We start from the raw sequence: 22,439 nt of genomic DNA on the forward strand, positions 1-22,439 counted from the left end.
AACTTAAACTTGGGTATTTGGGCTTAAGGTGGGGCTGAACTGCTGCATGTTTCAAAGCAGATAGAGCAGAGCTGTTGATGGTGATTAAAAATGACAAATGTTGCCCCTTTTACACATACATAGTTTTAAAAGTATGACACTGTAGACCCCATTTTTTTATCGTTTTTTAGCCTACATTTTTTTTATTTTTGTGGATTGGCACCATAAAAATATGTCGAATTAGCTATTAGTGGTTCCTGTATTTATGTGTATTGTCAGCGATCACTGGATGACTGTGATACTGAGCAAATCTTTGTAAATGTGACGATCCTCAGGCAAGAGTTATAAGAAATGACTTTTTTAAAACTATGAATAGGAAGCAGATTTATAGACGTTCATTCATAATGGACATCAGAGATAGTAACATTCCTGGAAAGTCTGAGTCACACTAAATTTTCACTCTGAGAAAGAGGAATTACGGTAGGTTACGGTTTTAGTGTAAATTGCGGCAATCGGGCACTGATTTCAGAATTATCAAAATAGTTTCTCTTTCATTTTCTATTTACAGGCAAACTGATGAACTGATTAATAGTTGCACCTTTAACTCTCAGTATTTAACATGCTGTATCTTGTTTGTTTAACCTGAGCACAAACAGAGATGTAAGGATTATATTTGGTGGTTTCAGAGGGCGTCAAGTACTGCTTCTTCTTCTAAATGAACAAACACTCCAGTCTTTATAGCCAGGCACCTTATTAATGCTTAACATGAGATTAATCATCTCTCACAAAGAATTTTCCCAAAATGTTGAACTAGTCCTTTAAAGGTTCACAAGAAAATGATTTTTGATAATAGCAGTATTGAGTTTCACAGGCTGTATCATTAATGTGATGAATTACCTTAATGTGTCAGGTATTCATTGTATAAGACCAAAAACATGATGGTAGAATTATATCACAATATACTGAATTAGTTATATTGTAATGAAAGATTTCACCCACAGCTAGTCATTAAATTATAGTATCAGCTGTTGTTGCAATAGGAAAATCAGCCTTTTTGTTATCATACACACACTAAAGGGCTGTTCAGCTACTTTGATACAGAGGGATACAGTATGTCTACACACACACACACACACACACACACACACACACACACACACACGCACAAACACACACACGCACACACACACAGGCACTCAGACGAAAAGGTGCTTTCTTTCAACTGCAAACAAGTGCTCAGTTGTGATAATAGAGCAGTGTTCAGTTGAGAAACCAGAGATCACTAATCGGACAAGACACCCATTCATCAGTGTGACCTCTGACCTCTGGAGCCAGTCACAGGTGACTGTGACACTGGGATAGTGTTACCCACTTTTGTTTGCCTGGAAAAACATTAATTCCAGTGTTTGTTGCCTCCACTTTAAAAAGGTAAAATGACTCAGAGGAAACCTTTGTGAGCGCGTGTGCAGAGCTGCAGAAGTAGGACATCATCAAAGCATCTTTGGTAGTGGTGAAGGTGGTTTAATTTAAACCACACCATGTTTTGATTAAACTTTCCCCACATATCTTTTTCCACTGTGGGTTTAAACGGTCGTTGTTTTTTACTTTATAACCTATTTTACAACCAATTCTAACACCTCAAGTAGCACATGGATGGCGTTTTGTCCATTACAAATTTTAAGCAGTTTTTAGGTGTGCTTACATGGCAAAATAGCAAATTTAAAGGTTTTAATCTTTAAAGGAATTAATATTAGTCAGGTAACAAACTGAATACTGACACGTTTTTCTTGCTGTAATCATTCCTCCTGTTCATACCGACCATAATGTACTTACTGTGTAAAGTGATGGGGAAGAATCCACAGTTGTTTATACTAATATAAGGCTGTAGTCGTCCAAATGAGTCAAATGAAGTCAGTATCTTCCAAAGTTGCTGTCTTTTTAGTGCCAAATTCAATCTTTTTGTAATGGAAAACGCTTTCTGTCAAGACAAAGAACTCACAAAGAACACATTTATTTTAACCAGCTCAGGCGTCTAAAAGCCTCATATTATCTTCAGATAAACAAGGACTGTGGATTTTTTTGTCCCCCCGTCTTTAAGCGCATTTAAAAGGGGAACTTCTAACAGCAAGTATGAACAGGAGGAATGATTACAGAGAGCAAAACCTGATTCAATGTTTATATGGGACCTGAAAAACTGTGAACCTGTCATTTAACTACATACCACATTTCATCACAGCTAAACTATACTGCTGAATTTTAGATATTTTAATGTACTTTTTGTAGTTTTAGGCAGCTATTTTGTACAGCATGAATCCCCATTAACACCGAATAAATACATATTGTACAGAAAATAAGTTAATAGCTGCATGAAACTGTAGAAAAACTACATCCAAACATCTCAAACTCTGCAACCTGCATTCACAAATCTTCTGTTAAGTGTCCGAAATTAGTTGTAATTGGTAGTTTAATGAGCTGAAAGGAACAAACCACACATGTTACAGTTTTCATCATTTTGTTGTGGGCTCCATGATTTGTCTTTTAATTTAGTTTTTGGCATCAGTGTAGCTCTAAAGCATGATGTTATGCAGTATCAAGCTCTGTAAACAGACAACGCCTCATAAAAGGTTCAATTGTTGGGTTTTTTGTGTCTTAAAAGGATACAATCTTAATCAAAGTTTCCTGCGAAATGTCAAAAAGAGAATAGTTTGCTAATTCAGAAGATACAGAAAGAAAAGAAATGAAGACTACAACTACTTGAGAGCTGTTTTAGTCTCCCCGGCATTTCCATCACTCATTTTTCTGATCCAGGTTTGGTCTGTGTGGTGTGTCAGTATGTTGTTAAAGTCTGGAAAGTCAGAGTATCTTCTAAAAACCAACAGTGAACATCTCTAAAACACTTCCCTGACATTTCATCAGTGCACATTGCTTGACATTCAACAATGTTAAAGCCTCGCTAAATCCTCACGATGAGTTTAAATGTCACTTTTTTCCCTTTAACCAGCCTGGAGACGCCCCTCGGTAACGCGTCACATGACACGGTGTTTGGCTGTGGAATAAACTTGGTGGTTAATTTAGTGGAGCTGAGGAGTGAATGAATAGGTGGACTGTTTGCGTTAGGTGGATTCATAGTGGGACTTTACGAGTGTCTCTCTCTCTCTGTGTGTGTGTGTGTGTGTGTGTGTGTGTGTGTGTGTGTGTGTGTTTGTGTGTGTGTGTGTGTGTGTGTGTGTGTGTGTGCGTGCATCTGCTGTCTTTTTATAGTTGGGTTAATATTGTTTGCACATGTAAACCAACATGAGAATTCACTCCCACACACACATACACACACACACACACACACACACACATACACACACACACCGAAGGACACACAAAAACAATGAAGCAGACAAAACATTCACTCTGTCTACCCCACGTGTCATGGTATGTCGTGTGTGTGTGTTTTTCCACAGCTTTGGCATTCCTGTTAAAACACACACATTCTTCAACAAACGCATGTGGCTGATATTTATAGCTCAAGCGCCTACGTCACCTTGGCAACCAACGTCGAGGGTTGGGAGCTTATAAAAAACACACAGTTTCCTATATCCTTGACATGGGCTGGAGGACTGAGCTCAACACAGACCTTTTTTTGCTTCACTCATGACTACATTTGCACTTAATTAACTTCTATTCCCCTCTTAGTTTATAAACATTTAGTGGGGTTTTTGTTTTTTTGGGGGCGGCAGGGTGGCTTGCATTTTTTCCCCATTGTTGAGTTTTGGCATGACATGGTCTTGAGTCATTTTCTCAAACAAATCCCCAATTCTACTCAACAAAAAACACTCACAGAAGGACTTAACCATCTCTAGAAAGGAAATGAGGAGTGTCATCCAGGAGCAAGAGGGTTTATGGGAAATGTGGTTTTAATAATGAGAAACAGACAAACTAACATCGCCACTGCAAATATGATAATCATCAGGAGTCACTTTAATATTAATGCATCCATTAAACATACAAGACACTCTGGAGGACTTAGGTGGCAGCTTTTATATGACTATGACTAGCAGCAAAGTGCCAAGGTGCTCCCAGTCGGCATGTACCTGCAACAGAAAGGCCGTCACAAACTCTACCAGCTCCCTTACCCATAGTTATCTGAACAAGCTATTTGCAGCGTCTCACCCATAATTAGTCTCTACACCAATACACATTGATAAATTCCCCCATCAGTTTGATTAATCCTTCTTTTTGATTAATCATGTAGAAAAAAAGACATTCACAATCACTATTTTATGGTCCAGGATATCATTTTATAGAATATGATGAACATGTTTGAATGTTGATCTTTTGATAAACACAGGTCAAACTTCTACATTTGCACATATAAAAATGTGAATCAGCTGCACAAAAACAAAACAAAAATGCATTTTATTTCCATTTTCATTCACATTAGGTAAAGTCCAGCTGAACGAAATGTTTTTATGGTGTTTTTACAGCTCTGAAATGGGGTCAGATTTGACCCTGAGCAGAATGTAAGGGTTAAATGAGGCCTTTTGACCATAATGTCCAAAATATATGTGTAAAACCTGTGGTAATTAGTTGGAGTGAGGTTGGCTAAAAAGGTCAAACAAAGAATTGGGTGATAATTTATACCTCATGCAAACCAAACTGGGTCAGTTTTGACCTGGGAGGATAAAAGTAGCACAGTCGACAGAAAGACAACAGGAAGGTTAACTTCACTCTATCACTTCTTGTTGTTTTTGTTAACCCTCCCAGATCTCTGCAGCTTTTATCTAAACAAATCTGTTCTCTAAGCTCGACCTTATTTATAACTAAAACTTATTTAATTAGACTAAAAGCTCATCAGTGTTTGACAGCTGACTGAGATGATTTAGAGAAGCCACTAAAACAGCAGCGACGCACCACAAGCCAATTTTCGGTCTCGCCGTCACTCGGCTGAAACAGACCACAGAGGCCCAGACGTGGTTCATCATGGGTCTGAGCTCTTACTCTCTCTTGAGTTCCTTGGTGACCGCATGTGTAGATAACTTAACGAGTGGATGCCTGGCCTGAGTGCGGAGCCTCCCTCTGAGTCACTCTGCCCTACATGGGAAAAACATTAAGAGGCTGAAGGCTGATGCAAACCTGGAGTAAGAAGGAACGTTTAAAAAACCAAAGTGGACTCTCTCGCTCTCTCATTTTGAAGAGCAATCGTAAAGTAAATACAAACAGAGTAAAAACCATGACTGTGAAACAAGATAGAGGCTTTCCATTCCTCCTCTTTTCTTCATGTTTTTGTTTTTTAAGAAATGCTTGCCTTTATTACACAGTGAGGAGGACAGGAAACAGGGCGGAAACAAGGATTCGTGGCTGGAATTGAATCAGGGACACGCAATGACCATTCGGATACTGGGCACTCCTCCTTTTATTCCTCCTCCAACACCACACATGCATATATTGTTCCTTTTAAAATGAAATGTCCCGATCATACTGAGGTTGTTCTGCATTTGGTCTAAAACCTTTTTTCCCATCAGCTTTATTTTAAAAGCAACTATACCGGGAACTGAGAGACTGCTTTTTAAACCTTAGTTATAGGACTGGGGAATGATTACCTCATAGGGTACATTACGGAAAATGGTTTAATGGCAGCTGGCTGGCATGCAGTCTTCCTCCACTCAAACAGCGAAACTCTCAGTTTCCTGGAGAAAGGTGATGAACAGTCAGAGCTGTTGGCATTTAGTTCCTGGTATAGGAGATGTGGGGTGACTCAGATTGAACATTTATCCAGTTAGGAGGTAAAAGCTTTCTCTCTTTCTATCCTCACAGATTAGGATGATGGATAGATAGCAGAGGGAAGACGAGGAAGAGAAGATGTCGTTCTTTGGCCTGGACTGTGCCAGGAAGAAAGAGAGAGGTAAGCTTTGACCAGCAAGAAGATCAGTTTTCAAATACTGAAACTACTGCTGCAATTTTATGAAATGTGCAAAATGTGTGAAGGTTAAGAGCCTTTTTTAATGTCAGTCCTGCCAGTCAAAGCTATTTGGACTGGCAGGACTCAAAAGTTGTATTTCCTGCTGCAAGACAATAATGATCACTTAACCTGTCTCTTACTAATTCATTATATTATATTATATTATATATTATATTATATTCAATTGCAACAGAAAATACAGTTTGGAAGAAATGCTGCCACAATTACATTTTCTATTAAATATTATGAGTAAATGTTGATACTGAACACGAGTAAAATGTTCATTGACAGCTGGGGTATTTTTGTGGTAATGTTTTTCAATATCTGATCTTTCCGTTTAATATCCACTTATATTAAACATTATTTCACTTTTTTATACACGTCGCCCATGAAGTTGGAATAAAATATTTTTCACCTCTTTCCAAGAAATGATTGTGAAAATGTGATTTATTCTTGAAGTGTATATATTCTCAAAATTGTATTGATCAATCTCATTATACCTGGTCAAAGGTGATTACTGGTGTGTATAAATAGAAAATAAAAAGAGGAATGTGTCTGACAACAAAATTATTCCAACTTTATGGGTGACCGTGTAGTTATGTTAAGGCAGTGGCAGAGCTTGTTTAAGGTTAGGAAGAGTTTAAAAATGTAGCGCTTCATTCATTTGTGGACATAATCAAGGGATTTAATCACACAAAGTAAAAAACAATTAGAAGTATTTAAAGTACAAAAAAGGGTGATTTCACTGTTTAATTACTTGGTCTTGACAGCATTGAAGCTTTTTCTACAATATATAGCAAGTATATGCAAATAGTGAGAATTGGCCATTTATGATGTTGAATTAAGTTTCTTTTAACTTTCTTTTTGGAACTCCGAACTGGGGGCCAACTCAGTGTCATGATTTTTGATATTAAAAGTATACACTGATACGTTTAAGATAACTGATTTTAGTATGGAAACTATAAATAATGAGCCCAATAAAAACAGCATGTCAAAGAAATAAATGTTTATGTTTAGTGCTTAAAATGAGAGCTAAACATAAAGTAAATCTTTGTGTTCCTCTCATTGGGTAGCGCTACTGAGGTTAAGTGTTGTTCTTACTGTACATTGGTAATATGAAATGTGTTGGATACAACTTTTAATTAGAAGAAAGCTTAACATAAACAGACATTTCATGTAAATCAATAATAATCATGTCCTTGTCTTTTCTCATCAGAGTTGGAGAGGAGACTCCGTGCTAACGACCGAGAGTACAACCTTTCTTTTCGATACGCTGTAAGTATAAACATGCGCATGTTTTTGTCATTGCCTACTAAAATAGAGTCGGGGATGTGCAGCGGATGTAGAAGCAGCTGTATCTTAGACACAACAGTTTACTACCCAGACATCGAGTCAGTATAATGACATTAATGGAGAAAACACTCTGGATGGGCGTGTCTTGCTACATGAGTGTCTGGCTCTTATCAGCAGACTGGACATCAGCCAAAGTCAACTGAGTTTACACTGAGTCTCTCCAGTTTCTGCTCTTGTGTTCCTGCTGTCGAGGGTTAAACTCACAACAATTACATTTCAGAGAGAAGAATAGACAGAATCATGGCTAACTTATTTTAGTGCTGTAACGTTGCATTGTCGAGAGCAGCAGACATGAAATAGCAGTGTCCATGTCTGCTAAATCTGTATGGAGGATATTTTAAACCGAAAATGGAAAATTAAAGAAGATAACATGTTTAAAATGACAAGAAATTGAAAGGTGGCCATTATGGAAAAATGACAAATTAAAAACAATAATAATAAACCTTATTTGTATTTCACTTTAAAAAAAACTAAAAACCCAAAAAACGAATAAAAGACCAAATACAAGCCAAATTAATAAATATAGTGATAAAATAGTCAAAGCAAAGACAAAGAATATATGAAAAAGTATACACACATCCATAAATTCATAACTAGATACATAATACACATAAGCATAAATATACATAAAGGCAAATGTAGGAAGAAACATATGACTTAAATTATATAATTTCATAAGAATTTGAACATGAAAAATAAAACTGAAAGCTGAAATTGGAGATAGGAAATCTTATAATTGTGCTACAAAATAGAAAACATTCTTTTTTTCCCCTTTTGATTTGAATTTTTTAGATAAAATAATCTTCCTAATGGCTGCAAGGAGATACAACTATAGTGGAAAAATACTTACAAAGGGTATAAACACTCATTTCCCCTCCCCCGCCCCCGATTGTGTATTTAAATATTTACAGCCAGGACAAAATCTTAAATCTGTGGGCGGTGTTGTTAGTGAAGAGATCCAGTGATAAAGTGACATGGAAGGCACAGTCCAGCTGACCAGAGCTTTCAGCCTCCTGATAAGACCCACCTGGCACACAGCGAAAGCCTCCCACGAGCAGCAGCGGCGCCAGAGGAAAGTCACTGGCCGGGCTTTTGTTTTTTATAGCTGGGCCAACCTCTCGCCTCCTTCCCCGAACACCAACTCATCTATTGTCCCATCTATTCTGCACAAACACACTTCATTTGCATACAATAATGCATCAACATTCACTCATGACGGTGTTACAGTAACCAGCAGGCATAGTGCTGCTCGGTGAATGAACTTCACCTCCCGATACTTCAAAGTTGTCCTGATGACAGACATTAACAATCATGACTTTTAGCTTTATTGGTAGCACGCCTGTCTCCCGAGTCCGAGGTCATGAGTTTGAGTCCAGGACAGGACTATGTTTATGTTTGTCTAAACAACGCAGGTCACTAGTAGAGCACGACTGATACTGCATTTTTGAGGGCCGATGCCGATATTGATATTAGGGAGGAAAAGAATTCTGATATCGATTTATCAGCTGATAGTTTTAAATATACAGAATATATAAATACACACACTTTTTTCATGTGGTCACCAAACACACAAAAACATGTACTGGAGTCCTTGATATTTTACAATTTAAAATAAATAACATTTTCACCATCACACTGAAACCGTAACCTTCACTGGAAGTTTAATATGTATTATACTTAAATTAGGAAAAAGGGTTCAATATTCGTAAAATGTATCCTACTAACCTATCTTTTTTTTAAAAATTGTATTAGCACATATCGGACAGCATGAACACTGATACTGATATATCTGTGATGAGGTCAATATCGACCGATATATCCTGCTGTCTACTCACAAGCATAAGAAGAATATGCGTGAATCAGTCGATAACTGCAGGTATTAAAGTCCGTTCCTACCTTTAACCCTCCTGTTATCCTTGAGTCAATGAAGGAAGGGAGGAAGACGGAAGGGAGGGAGGAAGGAAGGAAGGAAAGGAAGGAAGGAAGGAAGGGAGGAAGAAGGAAGGAAAGGAAGGAAGGAAGGGAGGAAGAAGGAAGGAAGGAAAGGAGGGAGGAAGGGAGGAAAGGAAGGAGGGAGGGAGAAAGGACAGACGGAAGGAAGTAAGGGAGGAAAGAAGGAACAGTCAAGACACAAAGATTAAAACATCTTCCTCCTGGTTTTACATGTGTCCTTAATTAGAGCAGTAGAATCCAGGGCTCTAACATCATCACTTTCCAATGGCGTGTTAGGTCAAACATAATTCTGTTTTAATTGAACTTGTTTGGATAGTTAGGCATGCCCCAGCGTCATACACCGACAAACAGCCGCTGGATGGTTTCCACTTCAGAGTAAAGATACTAAACACAAGTTCAGATGTCCCACTTTGCTCTAAATTCAGACACCACAAAGTTTTTTTTCCCTTATAAGCCTCGTGGACCTTTTCGCATCATTAAGTCCCGTGCATTAAAACTGTATTGATGCTGATTTATCCTGGGAGGGCCAACTTCTGGATCTACTCACCAGATTAAACAGCTGCAGAGGACTTTGAAGGATTCTTCACATTGCGGCCACAAGGAAACCACTGAGAGACCAACTTAAAAAAGAGTTCCCATGAGGATTCACAAAGCCAGAACCCACATGATTAACTCTTTTTAAGGATATTTTTGCTCTGTGGTTCTGTTTGGGTCTTTAAAGAACCTCTCTTTAACCTCAACATTTTAGACTACGTAGATACATCCAGGGAGAGTTTTTGACCTCCTTTTTACCTCAAAGCGTTCTCAGGCAAACAATCCACTCTTTTTAGAATAACAATGTCATCCATACAAAAAATTACATTATTAGAAACCACAGAGTACAGCCTCCAAAAATGACCGTAAAGTTGAATCAACATTTCTTTAAAGTTAACATAAACTGAACATTATAACCTCCATGAAAGTAAGAATTACTGCAAGACAACTTATTTACAACATTAACAACATACAGAAAGTAATACATTTTTAGCAAGTATTAGTGTTGGTTGATCATGAATATTTTCAGGATGTGTTGTAATGTCTGTGTGTGTGTGTGTGTGTGTGTGTGTGTGTGTGTGTGTGTGTGTGTGTGTGTGTGTGTGTGTGTGTGTGTGTGTGTGTGTGTGTGTGTGTGTGTGTAAGAATGTATCAACTGAAAAACCGATATGCAATGTGTTTCGGGTTTCACACACTTACGTAACAGTTGTGGTTGGTAATACTCAGTAAAATGCATCAGAGGAGGAAGAGAAAATGGAAGAGAAAATAATGTTTCTCAAAAATAACTTTTTGTGTCTAGACAACAATGTTCAACAACAATGACAGCACATTACAGCCCAATACATCCCTTCCAAGACCTTCGAAATAAAAGTATTTTCCAATTCTCCTTAATACATGACAGTATGAATACTTTCACTAATTCTTTTTACAACCTGTGCAAAAATATTAATACTTAACAGATAATCCTGACTGTCCTGAGCAAAAAAAATTGTGAAAAGATTGAAAGTAAACTATATTTTCCCATTTTTATATGATTAGTTAAACTGCATATGAAAACAATTATATTTAATTGAAAGCACATGGTCATATCAATGTTTATGGGTCAATTACGTTTTTTGTGTCCATGGGTTTATCATTCTTTTGTGGTTACACCATTTGACATTTTCAGGAGCATTCAGTCTTACCTTTGGTAAAACATGTTGCAAATATCATTTGAAATGACATAAAACCAACAAAAATACAATATGTACATTTTAACAAACTTGATGCTGCTTTTAACACAATTTTTAAAGATATTTTGAATTGCTCATCTTGCCAACCCTTATTTGACACTGACCCATATGTATATATTACCATATGTGACATGTGGTTTTATAGTCATGGACTAACCTATAATGTAAACTGAAAAAAGAACAAACTACACAAACAGTAACTTCACATTTTTAAACAGAATAAAACAAAATGATTTGAAGGGATTTATGATTTCATCTTCTAGTGTATTTTAACCCTGTATGTTACAAACTAATGTGTTCACCGCCTTTTACCTTCCCATATATCTACCGTCTGATTGTCTGCAACCAAACACATAGAGTCAAATGAACATCATGACACGACATTTTGACCTTTGAATAACCAACAAAGCATAAACAAAGGTGTATATTTATTCAAGCCATGAATGTGATTACCCATTATGCATTTTTCTTATCATCACAGATACATAGCAACACATTTCCATAATACAGGCATGTAAAGGTTTTATGGATTAATTACGTAAATGCAGTTCAGATAGAGATGCAGGGTGCTTTAAACAAACTCTGATCTAACGTGCAGGAAGCCTAGTTTATTTTTCCACTGGTCTGTTTGCTTTAGTTTACTTCCAGCAGTCCAGTTGTTCTTTTATTTGTTGGTTTGCTTGTTGTGCCATCAGATAGCGTTTGGAGTATAAAACTTAACACAGCTGGAAAACAACCTTACTTGTTGTTTGATAGCAATTGCATTCAATACTTTTAAAGATAAACCTGAAGGTTAAAAAAAAATATGTGCACATCCAAGAGCCTCTCCAACAGCTGCTGGACCAAACATAATAAAGACATGTTATGTTTTACAGACGTCTATAGACCTCATTCAGACCTCATTTGTTCAAAACGTTTTAAAAAACATGTTAGAGACTCATTCTGTTCGTGTACAAGATGAGAAAATGAAGCTAAACTTCAAAAATGTCTCCAGCAGGATCTCTTATGTCTCTTATGTCAGCAGTGATTTGTGTTATCCTTCATTTATACAATAGCACAACCTGTATCTATAGCAACCATAAAACAATCTGATGGTGTTTTTGTGCATTACACACCTCATACAAGTGGTAAAGATAGCCCAAAAAGTTAAATGGGTTAAATAGATTTTGTTTTTGAACAGATATGATGACACAAAGTGAGTGAGGTTAAAGGTCATCACGATGACAAATGCTAATAAATGGCCTCTATGCTGTAAGAGTGACAACAAAAGTAAGGAAAGTAAAGTGAATTACTATGTTCTACTTTTGCTTCAGAACAATCAAATTTTATCACAAACTGATCTCTGAACGTTGAGTGTTTCCATTGTCACTGAAACGGAAACGATAATCACGCCTACATGTTCTTTAGTTTCCTGAACTTACGGTCCTCTGTTCCTCTGCTGCCTTCAATATGTATTAACTCGTCATTCATTAACTCATTCATCACTGAAACATTTAATATATTACAAGTGAACTTTTGTAATAATTTAAAAGCAGACACACGAGTATGAATCTCATCATTGAGAATAGTTGTTTCCTCATTTTGATGATTACATGACCTCAGTTCTTATGAAGATAAAACTGATTCAGCATGTTTTTAAAACCACATTATTACATATATTTAAACTCTGACATTAAATGAGATGATATCTTAAAAAGCTATTGCCCCGTCTGTGTATTTCATCGTCACTCCTGAATCAATTTTACCCTCTATCTTAGATTCATTTCACTTCTCCATCTCTTTACTCCTCCTCTAGACGAACGCCATCAAGACCTCCAAGTACAACGTCTTCACATTTCTACCCCTCAACTTGTTTGAACAGTTTCAGAGGATCGCAAATGCCTACTTCCTGTTCCTGCTGGTGCTACAGGTGAGGGAAACTTCTATCCAACTGTGAAGCAAATTTTTCATGCAACGATTTTGGAAACGTCTCATTAGATTCGTTCTTCTCATGCGAGTTGAAGACATCCTGGATGGTCGACACAGCTACAAGAAAAGATTCTGAAATTGTTATGCTGGATGATGACTTTGATTTTCATAGGATTTTAAGTCATAGTTCCTATAAAACCAGGAAACATTTGTGAGTTGTTTGGAGGGTTGTGACGAAGCTTGTAATGGTTACCTTCACAAGAATTTGACTGCGGTATTGGAAAATTTGATGGTGTTTCCAGTTAAAATGACCACATTAATTAACTGTTTATCCTGTAAGCAGCTCAGTTGTGTGCAGCTTAGGCCTGCTACTTTTAGTTAATTATTATCCTCATTAACTGATGTTGTATTCTGGTTGCAGTTAATGTTATGTGAGTTTCATGGTTAGTTAACAGCTGGTAGCATATGTAGCGCTGTTTGTAAGGTTGGCTTCGATCCTGTAATGTTGTGTAATGCCACCTGCCCAGTTGATAATGACAAACTTAAGCAAAGAACAGGAAGAAGTTACACAGGAAAGACATTGTTCAAAATGTTGAGAAATTTCAAAGTGTTTCCTTTTTGGCTGAGGTAGAGAAGATTTTTACCGCTGTCATATTTGTCTGTTAACTTAGGCTACACACAGTTAGCTTAGCTTAGCTTAGCTTAGCATAAAGACTGGAAACAGGCAGTCTGGCTCTGTCCAAATGTAAACACATCTACAAGCACTTCTGAAAGTCACTAATTAAATCATTATATCTAATTAGTTTAAGCCAAAAAAATATATATAAAAAGGTTGTGTAGTTTACGATGCACCTGATCGTACATACAAATAATATATACAATAATAATCAAGCTTTAGAAATGCTGCTTGCTGTAGCCTATTTTTGATCTTTGGACAGAGACAGGCTAGCATAAAACATTTTATAGAAATACTTGAGGTACCATATTTGAGTAAATGTATAGTTTTAAGGTCTTTAATATATTATTTTTGAGCTTATATGTTACATTTTCTTATATTAATGTGTTTAATCAAACTACATCAATAATACATCCTACTTTACTTCTATTATGCCATATTTCAGAGGGAATTACTGTACTGTACTTTTTCCTCCAGCATGTTGATCTAGCTCTTTTGCAGATTGAGATTGTATATAAATACAACTTATAAAATAATACCACATTATAATAATATAAAATACAACTAGCTGTTTCTCTTTGCTACTCCTTTAAACCTCTGCAGTTCCTACAGTATGATAATTTGATATACCTTGGACCCCAACTATAAAGTATGGACATGATATTTAGTTTGTTTTTCGCACACTTAACGTGCAAAATAAAATGTTCTTATATTAATGTGTTTAATCAAACTACATCAATAATACATGCTACTTTATGTTTCTATTAGGCCATATTTCAGAGGGAATTACTGTACTGTACTTTTTCCTCCAGCATGTTGATCTAGCTCTTTTGCAGAGATTTTACTTAAATACAACTTATAAAATAATACCACATTGTAATAATATAAAATACAACTAGATGTTTCTCTTAGCTACTCTGTCTTTATGCTATGCTAACTTCATATTTAACAAACAAAGTATATTGATTTAACTCTCAGCAAGAAAGCCAATATTAGTGAACTACTCCTTTAAACATCTGCAGTTCCCACAGTATGATGCTTTGATATATCTTGGCCCCCAACAATAAAGTATGGACATGATATTTAGTTTGTTGTTTGGACACTAAACGTGTACAAAATAACATTTTCTTTACAATGAAAACAACACACACTGCCTTTAGCCCAAAGTGAAATTCAGTTGTTCCTCATTTTTCGAGGAACCAAGCTGTGAAAACGCTGTGAAACTTCAACAGACACACAGCAATTTGAGAATCACTGTCTCAAAAGCTTGAAAGTGTGTAGTCCAATGTGATACGTCAACGTCATATAAATGTTCAGGCGCAGTGAAGCTGTCTGAACCAAACAGGATATGGACGAATCAAGTGCAATAAGATTAAGGAAGTGTAATATCCAGCACAGGAAATTGCCTCATTGGGTGCAACAACAGTCATGTTGCAGCACAGAGATCACCTGCAGTGGCTGCTCTGCTGACAGTCGAGGAACGTTAAAAGGTTCCTGGATCTACACCAAAACATCCTTGACCAATGGCTTGATGTTTAACCAAATTGTTCTGCTAATAAACAAAGACAGACAAATGGTCTTAAAACCAATCAGGTGACCAAATGAATATTGAAGCATGTTTTTCTTGCTGAAATCATTCCTCCTGTTCATACTGACCATTAGAAGATACTTTCATAATAAACTTACAATGTAAGTGATGTAGGACACAATCCACAGTTCTCCTTCTGTGCAAAAATGTATTTAAAAGTTTATCTGAAGCTAATATGAAGTTTCAGTCGTCCAAATGAGTCAAATCAAGTAGATATCTTTCAACGTTACAGTCTTTTTAGTGCCAAAGTCTTTTTGTTACTATACTTTCATCGCAGCTCAATAAGGAAACACAAAGAGGGAATTTGTTGCTAAAGACTGTAAATGTGGCAGATTTCCACTCAATATGACTAACTCAGACTGCTGAAGCCTCATTCAAGCTTCAAACAAACTTTTAAATGGATTTCGGCATAAATTGTTTGTGTAAACACACTTTGGACCCATCACTCACATTAAAAGCACATTTAAAGTTGATCTTTTAATAGTCAGTACAAACAGAAGGAATGATTACAGCGAGGAAAACCTCTTTCATTGCTCACAATGACTGACTGCTGCTTTAAGACAGACTTGAAAAATTGTGAACCTGCCCTTTAATTAACATAACACACACACATTGTTCTTTCCTTAACATACATGCACTCTTTTCTTTATGTTTTACTCCCTATATGTTTTGAAGATGAGCCCACATGTCATCTCTCCATCTACCACATGCAGTCTTTACCATAGTTGTGTGCACTCATTATCTCTTTTGGGTGAAGTCTCGCCTACACAGTTTGGGTTTCCTCTCTTGTTTCAGTTTCCTCATGCTGCTGTATGCACATTTAACTTAATCTAAAATGAACTTAAGACAGTTTTCTTTATGTGTTTTTGTTCTCTAGGCCATTCCTCAGATCTCATCTCTGTCCTGGTTCACCACTGTCGTGCCTCTTCTCCTCGTGCTGACGGTCACTGCTGCCAAAGATGCCACAGACGACATTGTAAGCACATTTATTAAAGTGTTTTTTTTAAGTGTTTTGTATTTTACATTCAGCAAATCATCACTATAACAATATTTGAGGTATTATTATATTGACAGTAAGAAAACTACAAATCACAGAGGATGTATTTAAATACTTAAGTAAAAGTATCAGTAGGCTACAACAATATAAACAATAGCTCATTAGTAAAAGTACTGCATGAAAAATCCCACTCAAGTAAAAGTGCATAAATATTAGCGGCAAAATAGTGGAATGACTTAATGACTGATATATTATTATAAATGACATCATTAGATTATTAATAATGAAGCATCAGTGTTAGAGCAGCATGTTACTGTTGTAGCTGCTGGAGGTGGAGCTAGTTTACACTACTTTATATACAGTTAGCTATTTTAGTCCAGTGGTTCCCAACCTAGGGGTGGGGCCCCTCCAAAGGGTCAGCAGATAAATGTGAGGGGTCATGAGATGATTAATGGGAGAGGAAGACAAAAGAACAAAGCTCTCTGATACACAAATCTGTTTTTGGACTTTGGACTTTTTGTTTTGCTTTGCAGTTCCCATCCAAGAGATCCTCAACCTGACCCAGTGGGCTTAGTTTACCTCAAATGAAGTTAATATTAACCACAAAAATGGCAGAAATGTACTTTTTTGTTCTGTTCACAGCATTTTGGAAGGCAATGGCAAACAACCCTTTGCTATTGAGGTGTGACAACTTATTCATTGGTCTGTTAGTGGAATATAAATAAAGTTAAAGGGGACATATTGTGCACTGGACTGGAATATCTCTTTATGATTAACAGTTTAAAAAGTTATCTTATATTGGCTCTTTATGCAGCCCCTCAGTTCAGCCTCTGTCTGAAACAGGCTGCTTTAGCTCCAGTCTCTTTTAGGCCTCTCGCCTGATGAGCACACTCTGTTCTGATTGGCCAGCTTCCAGATGTTGCTCCTCTACTTCGGCTGCTCCAGAGTTAGTCAGATTATACTTCTTTTTTCAAATTTTTTGCTCAAAATGAGAACTTCATTCCGAGTGGTTAAAGAGCGTGCCACTGATTCGAATCTGGCAGAGGACCTATTGCTGCAGGTCATTCCCTTCTCTCTCCCTGTTTCCTGTTGGCCTCTATGCAACTACTGTCCTTACAAAATAAAGTTAAATATTGGCCCAAAATAAATCTAATGAAAACTTCTCAAATATGTAGTACATGTTTGAGCCCGATCCAAAATATGAGAGTGAGGCCTGAGAACAATCTGATATCAGTAAGATTGTGAAATGGAGGTTATTTTGCAAATGAAGCATTCAAAGCAGACTGAAACTCTGGCTTCTGACTTTCAGGGAGCATTTTCAAAAGTATTCACTTCAGTTTTTGAACTTTTACTGACATTATAACTTTATATAAATGACAGAAAATCTTTTTTAAAAGCATGTTATGTCCCCTTTAACATATTTACCAGCTGGTCAAGGACAATCAGAAGTGATAATATGGTATGATATGATATATATCGGCCCTGCTGCTTGTCATCAAAACAGCAGACAACAGCAAACATTTGGCTCTATATCAGCTGTATATCAGCGGTATATACTGTGTATCCTGTGTATATCAGTCCATCTCTTGTACAAACAGACACAGTGTGCTATCTCCTGTTGCTCACAGTCACCATTTACTTTGTGACTGTGGGAAAAAAAACAGCTTTACTAACATGTACAAAACGCCTCCGACTCCCACTTCACCCATGCAATCTAATATTCAGTCACATTGTTTTGCGTAACAGTCACGCATGACGCCAATATTTGTCAGCAGGATCGCGTATCGGTCCGCTTAATTTCAAATGGGGGTTGCCACGGCGACGGTGTTTGATTAAGTTTTGATTCAAGCACATTTTCAGACCTCAGGCTGCAGCTTTGATTCCATTATTTGTTTTCAGACATTTGACAATAAGCAAGCACCCATGCATACACCATTCTTCCTTTTTGAGTTTAGGGATAGTTTGGTTAAATTGTTACTCAACATGAATGTTTCATCATAACTTGAGAAAAGGTTTTGAGGTACTTCTCCTTTACTGACAAAAGAGTATGTCATATAGGAGTGGATGCTGATTAAGAAATAACAAAAATTCCCTCCCTGATACTAAGACATGTCTCACAGTTGGATCTACGCAATAAGGCTGTCAGGAAATAGATTTTTTGGTTATTAATACACAAAATGTTTATTTTTCGATTCTCTGATTCATGAGACCTGGGCACAGAACGAAATGCACTTCATAAACAATGAAAGGAAAATGACTTTTTTCGTTTCAGCTGTCAAGGTCAACCAAACAAAAGTGTGTGTGTGTGTGTGTGTGTGTGTGTGTGTGTGTGTGTGTGTGTGTGTGTGTGTTTGTGTGTGTGTGTGTGTGTGTGTGTGTGTGTGTGTGTGTGTGTGTGTGTGTGAAAAAACCTAATGCCAAACCACCGAGAGGAAATTAGTTGATGTCATGAGTTAAACATTAGCTCGAGGAGGAGAACAAGAGTCTTTTTGTTTTTCAAACGGCGGTGATCTTGAACAATCCTCACCGCCGGTACACATCTGTTCTTATAGTAAGGACACCGGGTTTAAGGCTTGAGTCGCTCTTTGCATTGACTCCAAACTGACCGTGTGTGACGAGGTAGATGACCTTGCCACCTCCTTTCTTTGAAATTTTTTTACAAGCGGCCGCCTGCTGAACTGCAGCAATGTAGGAATGTAGCAGAGATGTCGTTTCAATGACTCAACCTATTCAGAAAGTATTGTGTAAAAGCTGTGTAATGTCAGATAATAGAAAATTATGAAAAAGGGCAAAGAATACTGATAATGACTCTTATTTTTTTAATTTTGTTGATGACATCATTTGATTTTATGTCCAAAGATAAAGGTTCAGCAGTTTAAATATTGAGATAAGATGATTTTTCGGGTGGATTTTTGAGCAATCCTATCATTTCACAGTTAAAACAATGATCATATAATTCAGTGGTATTCAAATTTGGGTTATTGACCCCCAAAAAAGAGTCCTTAAATACATTTCAAGGCTTGACACAAAATTATGCTTAGTTTTTTATGACTCTGCTCTAATCTTTGCACATGGAAACAAAAGTCTGAAATAGGTTGAAATAGATCATAACTGGTAAGACATACTGTTTGCAACTGATGACAAGGAGTTCATATAGATATTATTTTGGTTTTAAGCCAAAGAAGTTCAGAACCAATTATCTAACTGTTGTCATTCATTAGGACGGTAACCAAAATCAAATACATTGTTCTTTCACATGAGTCGGCCTTTCAGTCGACCAGACTTCATAGAAATCAGTTCATAGTTCAGTTTAGGTGCCCTGTCAAGTTAAATAAAGTAACAGCCTGAAAGTACAACATAAAACCCAAACAAACAAAACCCTGGTTTGACAGTATTGAAATTTCTTTTAATTTTTAACTTTCTTTTATTTGTAACATGACCCATGTCTGCTGCAGTTTCACTCTGCCAGTTCAGACCAGATTTACACCCTGTGGCTTCTGCATTTAGGGGGAAAAAAACAAGGAACAAGGAAGTCTGCTACGGACAAAGCAGGGCTTCCCCCAAAATGTGAGAAATAAATAAATAGATAAATCATAACAGAGGAAAATAGAAGGATGAAGTAGGAAACTCAACACACACACATACACAAGTGCCTCAAGGAAGAAACTACTGGGTAAGGGGAAAAAAGTAATAAAGCTATAAAAAGATGATTAACACCAGATTGTAACATGATGTCAGATAATTACAGCAGTAAAACCACCTGTCAGCACTGTTTGTCTCAGTGGCTGACGCTCCGTCTCACACACAGAAAAAGGTCAGAAACTTTAAGCTACAGTTTTGTAAGTTTTTTCCTATATTCGTTGTTATTATGGAGAAGGGATTTCAAAGACTTCTGTGTCCCAGGCAGAAGGTTTTTTAAGTGAGCCTCGCCCCTGGAACCAATCACAGAAGGTCAGAATCAGGGATGGGAGCTCATGGCTGTTGATTAATATGTTAAAACACTTGTGCAAGCTCCAGGGGCGTCGGCTGGACTGATTCTTCCCCATTAAAACACTTCTGAAAACTGTGTCTAAATCAACATTTCCATGCATTTTTTTCTTGCATGTGAGTGTGACACATTGCACTGAAATCAATACACTGGGTGCAGCTGGGCGGAGGAGGAGGAGCAGAGACTCATGCAGGCGTTAGCTTAAACTTGAACTTGCATATTGTAACTTTAGCCGCAGACAGAAGAGAGGGTAATAGGTTCATTTTTAGCAAACTATAGTTGATGGGAGTTCCCCTTTTAATTCGGTAACTCCAGCATCATGTGGTATCTGTTCCTACTAGCTTGCAGTAACTCAAGTTGTTTATCTGTGTGTGTGTGTGTGTGTGTGTGTGTGTGTGTGTGTGTGTGTGTGTGTGTGTGTGTGTGTGTGTGTGTGTGTGTGTGTGTGTGTGTGTGTGTTATCTGTGTGTGTGTGTGTGTGTGTGTGTGTGAATTGCAGAATCGCCACAGGAGTGACAATCAAGTCAACAACCGGAAAGTCAAAGTCCTCATTGATAGAAAGTAAGTATGTGTGCAAACCTACAGTAATAATCTTCTACCTCTGCTTGGGATTCCCCAGGAGCTCCGAAGTTGCAGCATTTGTACGTTTCATCTCTAAAAGAAAGTACAAATCGAACATTCCTAACATATTCGACATAGTAGATGTCTCAGGTCAACAGGATACAAAACAAGCAGCTCCCCATCATCCTGCAGCTGCTTCCTGCGACGCAAGTTTAGATTATTTAGCACAGAAGGAATACACGGATGGGTCAAAATACAGGAATATACAACAGATGTCAAAAATAGACAGGTCATAAAAAGGTGAAAGTGGGTTTGTAATTTTAGACATTAGAAGACAAAGCGGAGGAATGAAATTGTTGGCAGTATATTTTACTATATATTCCAAGACTCCTTTTTAGTCTGTTAACATTACAAAAAAAAAATCTACAATCAGAGCCAAAATATGGATATTTTAAGCACTGATGTCATAAATCCAAATCTAGCACAACCCCACCCAACCATTTTTCTTCCACTTTTCTTTTGTGTAAATGTTACATCTAAATGATCGTCTAAAGACTGTTTCAAAGCCCACTCAGACTTGACATAGATATATTTCTGGTGTATAAATACTAAACCCTTTAAAGTTTTCTAAGTTTGTTTTGTTTTTGTCTAAGACCAACGTTTGAAATATTAAATAGAGATATAAAAAGTTTTATGAAAGCCCAAAATATGCATTTTGTGCCTATGAAAGGGGCTCATATTCCCATGACCTCAGCATGCTTTAGGCTTGTTTATACTGATATTAGATGAAAGTGAAGTATTAATATTTGTTTGTATTGGTATTTTTAGGTATTTTTAGATGATACATGTCCAAATATTTGCTTCAGCACCACCCTACCAATATAACGCACCAAAGAAAATACCATTGTTTGTGTGGGTGCAGAAACACACCAACATACAGCAACAAAGTGAGCGGTTTGATTACCACTCAAAGCACCAACTGTATTTTGGGTTGTTTGGTGCCCCAGATTTAATGACCCTCCTCCCGGGTCGGCTCCTGTTGGCTGCTGGGCAGTAGCTCTCTGCCGTCTGTTTATGGCGCCACGGGAAGCAGCTGCGGGGCTCTAAGAGGACTTTTCTTCCTGTTGATCTGACTGCTTAAGTTGTGCCAGGAGCACTCGATTCGGCATCAACAAAAGTCAAGTTTTTACAATGAAAGGAATCATGTGAGAATTATTTTCAAAACGAGTGGCCTGAAATCAATCAAGCTTTATTCATATAGCGCCTTTCATACCGGTTATTGTAGTTCATAGTGATTCACAGCTGATGATAAGACAGGACAAGTGTGAACCAAGGATAACGTCAAGAGAGCGAACAAAAAAGAGGAAGGAACAAATACAAAAAAACAATTAGAGACCAAAGAGGGTGAAGTTTAATTTGAGATTTAAAAATATAGGGTGGTACTATTAGTGAGTTGATTATTTTTTCAATAACTCAATTAATCATCTATTCTCTAAGAGTTGAGAGAACAAAGGCACAACTAACAGAGAGCTGAGTGGTGACTATATATTTTATTTGGCTCAGTAACGGTGTAAAGCCTCAACAGGTTGTCAATATAACTGAGATGAAAACAGCACAAAAATATTTTAATCCTTCAAAGAAAAAAAAGTGTAGAATTGAAATTATGTGACCAAAACTCAACTGACACTAAAAAAGATGCCAAGTTAAAATTATTTATTGT

The 22,439-nt window shown here is 37.1% G+C and overlaps 1 protein-coding gene across 2 annotated transcripts in view; it reads left to right on the forward strand.

Moving 5' to 3' along the window:
• Positions 1-22,439, forward strand: part of LOC133979089 (phospholipid-transporting ATPase ID-like) — a 49,932-nt gene that overhangs the window by 11,472 nt on the left and 16,021 nt on the right. For both annotated transcript variants that reach the window (XM_062417525.1, XM_062417527.1), the window contains exons 2-6: positions 5,785-5,872; positions 7,146-7,204; positions 12,797-12,910; positions 16,051-16,149; positions 20,658-20,719. In XM_062417525.1, the coding sequence (XP_062273509.1) occupies positions 5,830-5,872; positions 7,146-7,204; positions 12,797-12,910; positions 16,051-16,149; positions 20,658-20,719 (377 nt within the window). In that variant the 5' untranslated portion in view covers positions 5,785-5,829. The remainder of the gene's footprint in view (positions 1-5,784; positions 5,873-7,145; positions 7,205-12,796; positions 12,911-16,050; positions 16,150-20,657; positions 20,720-22,439) is intronic.

Source organism: Scomber scombrus, chromosome 4, assembly GCF_963691925.1.
Source record: "Scomber scombrus chromosome 4, fScoSco1.1, whole genome shotgun sequence".
In the NCBI taxonomy this organism is placed as follows: domain Eukaryota; kingdom Metazoa; phylum Chordata; class Actinopteri; order Scombriformes; family Scombridae; genus Scomber; species Scomber scombrus.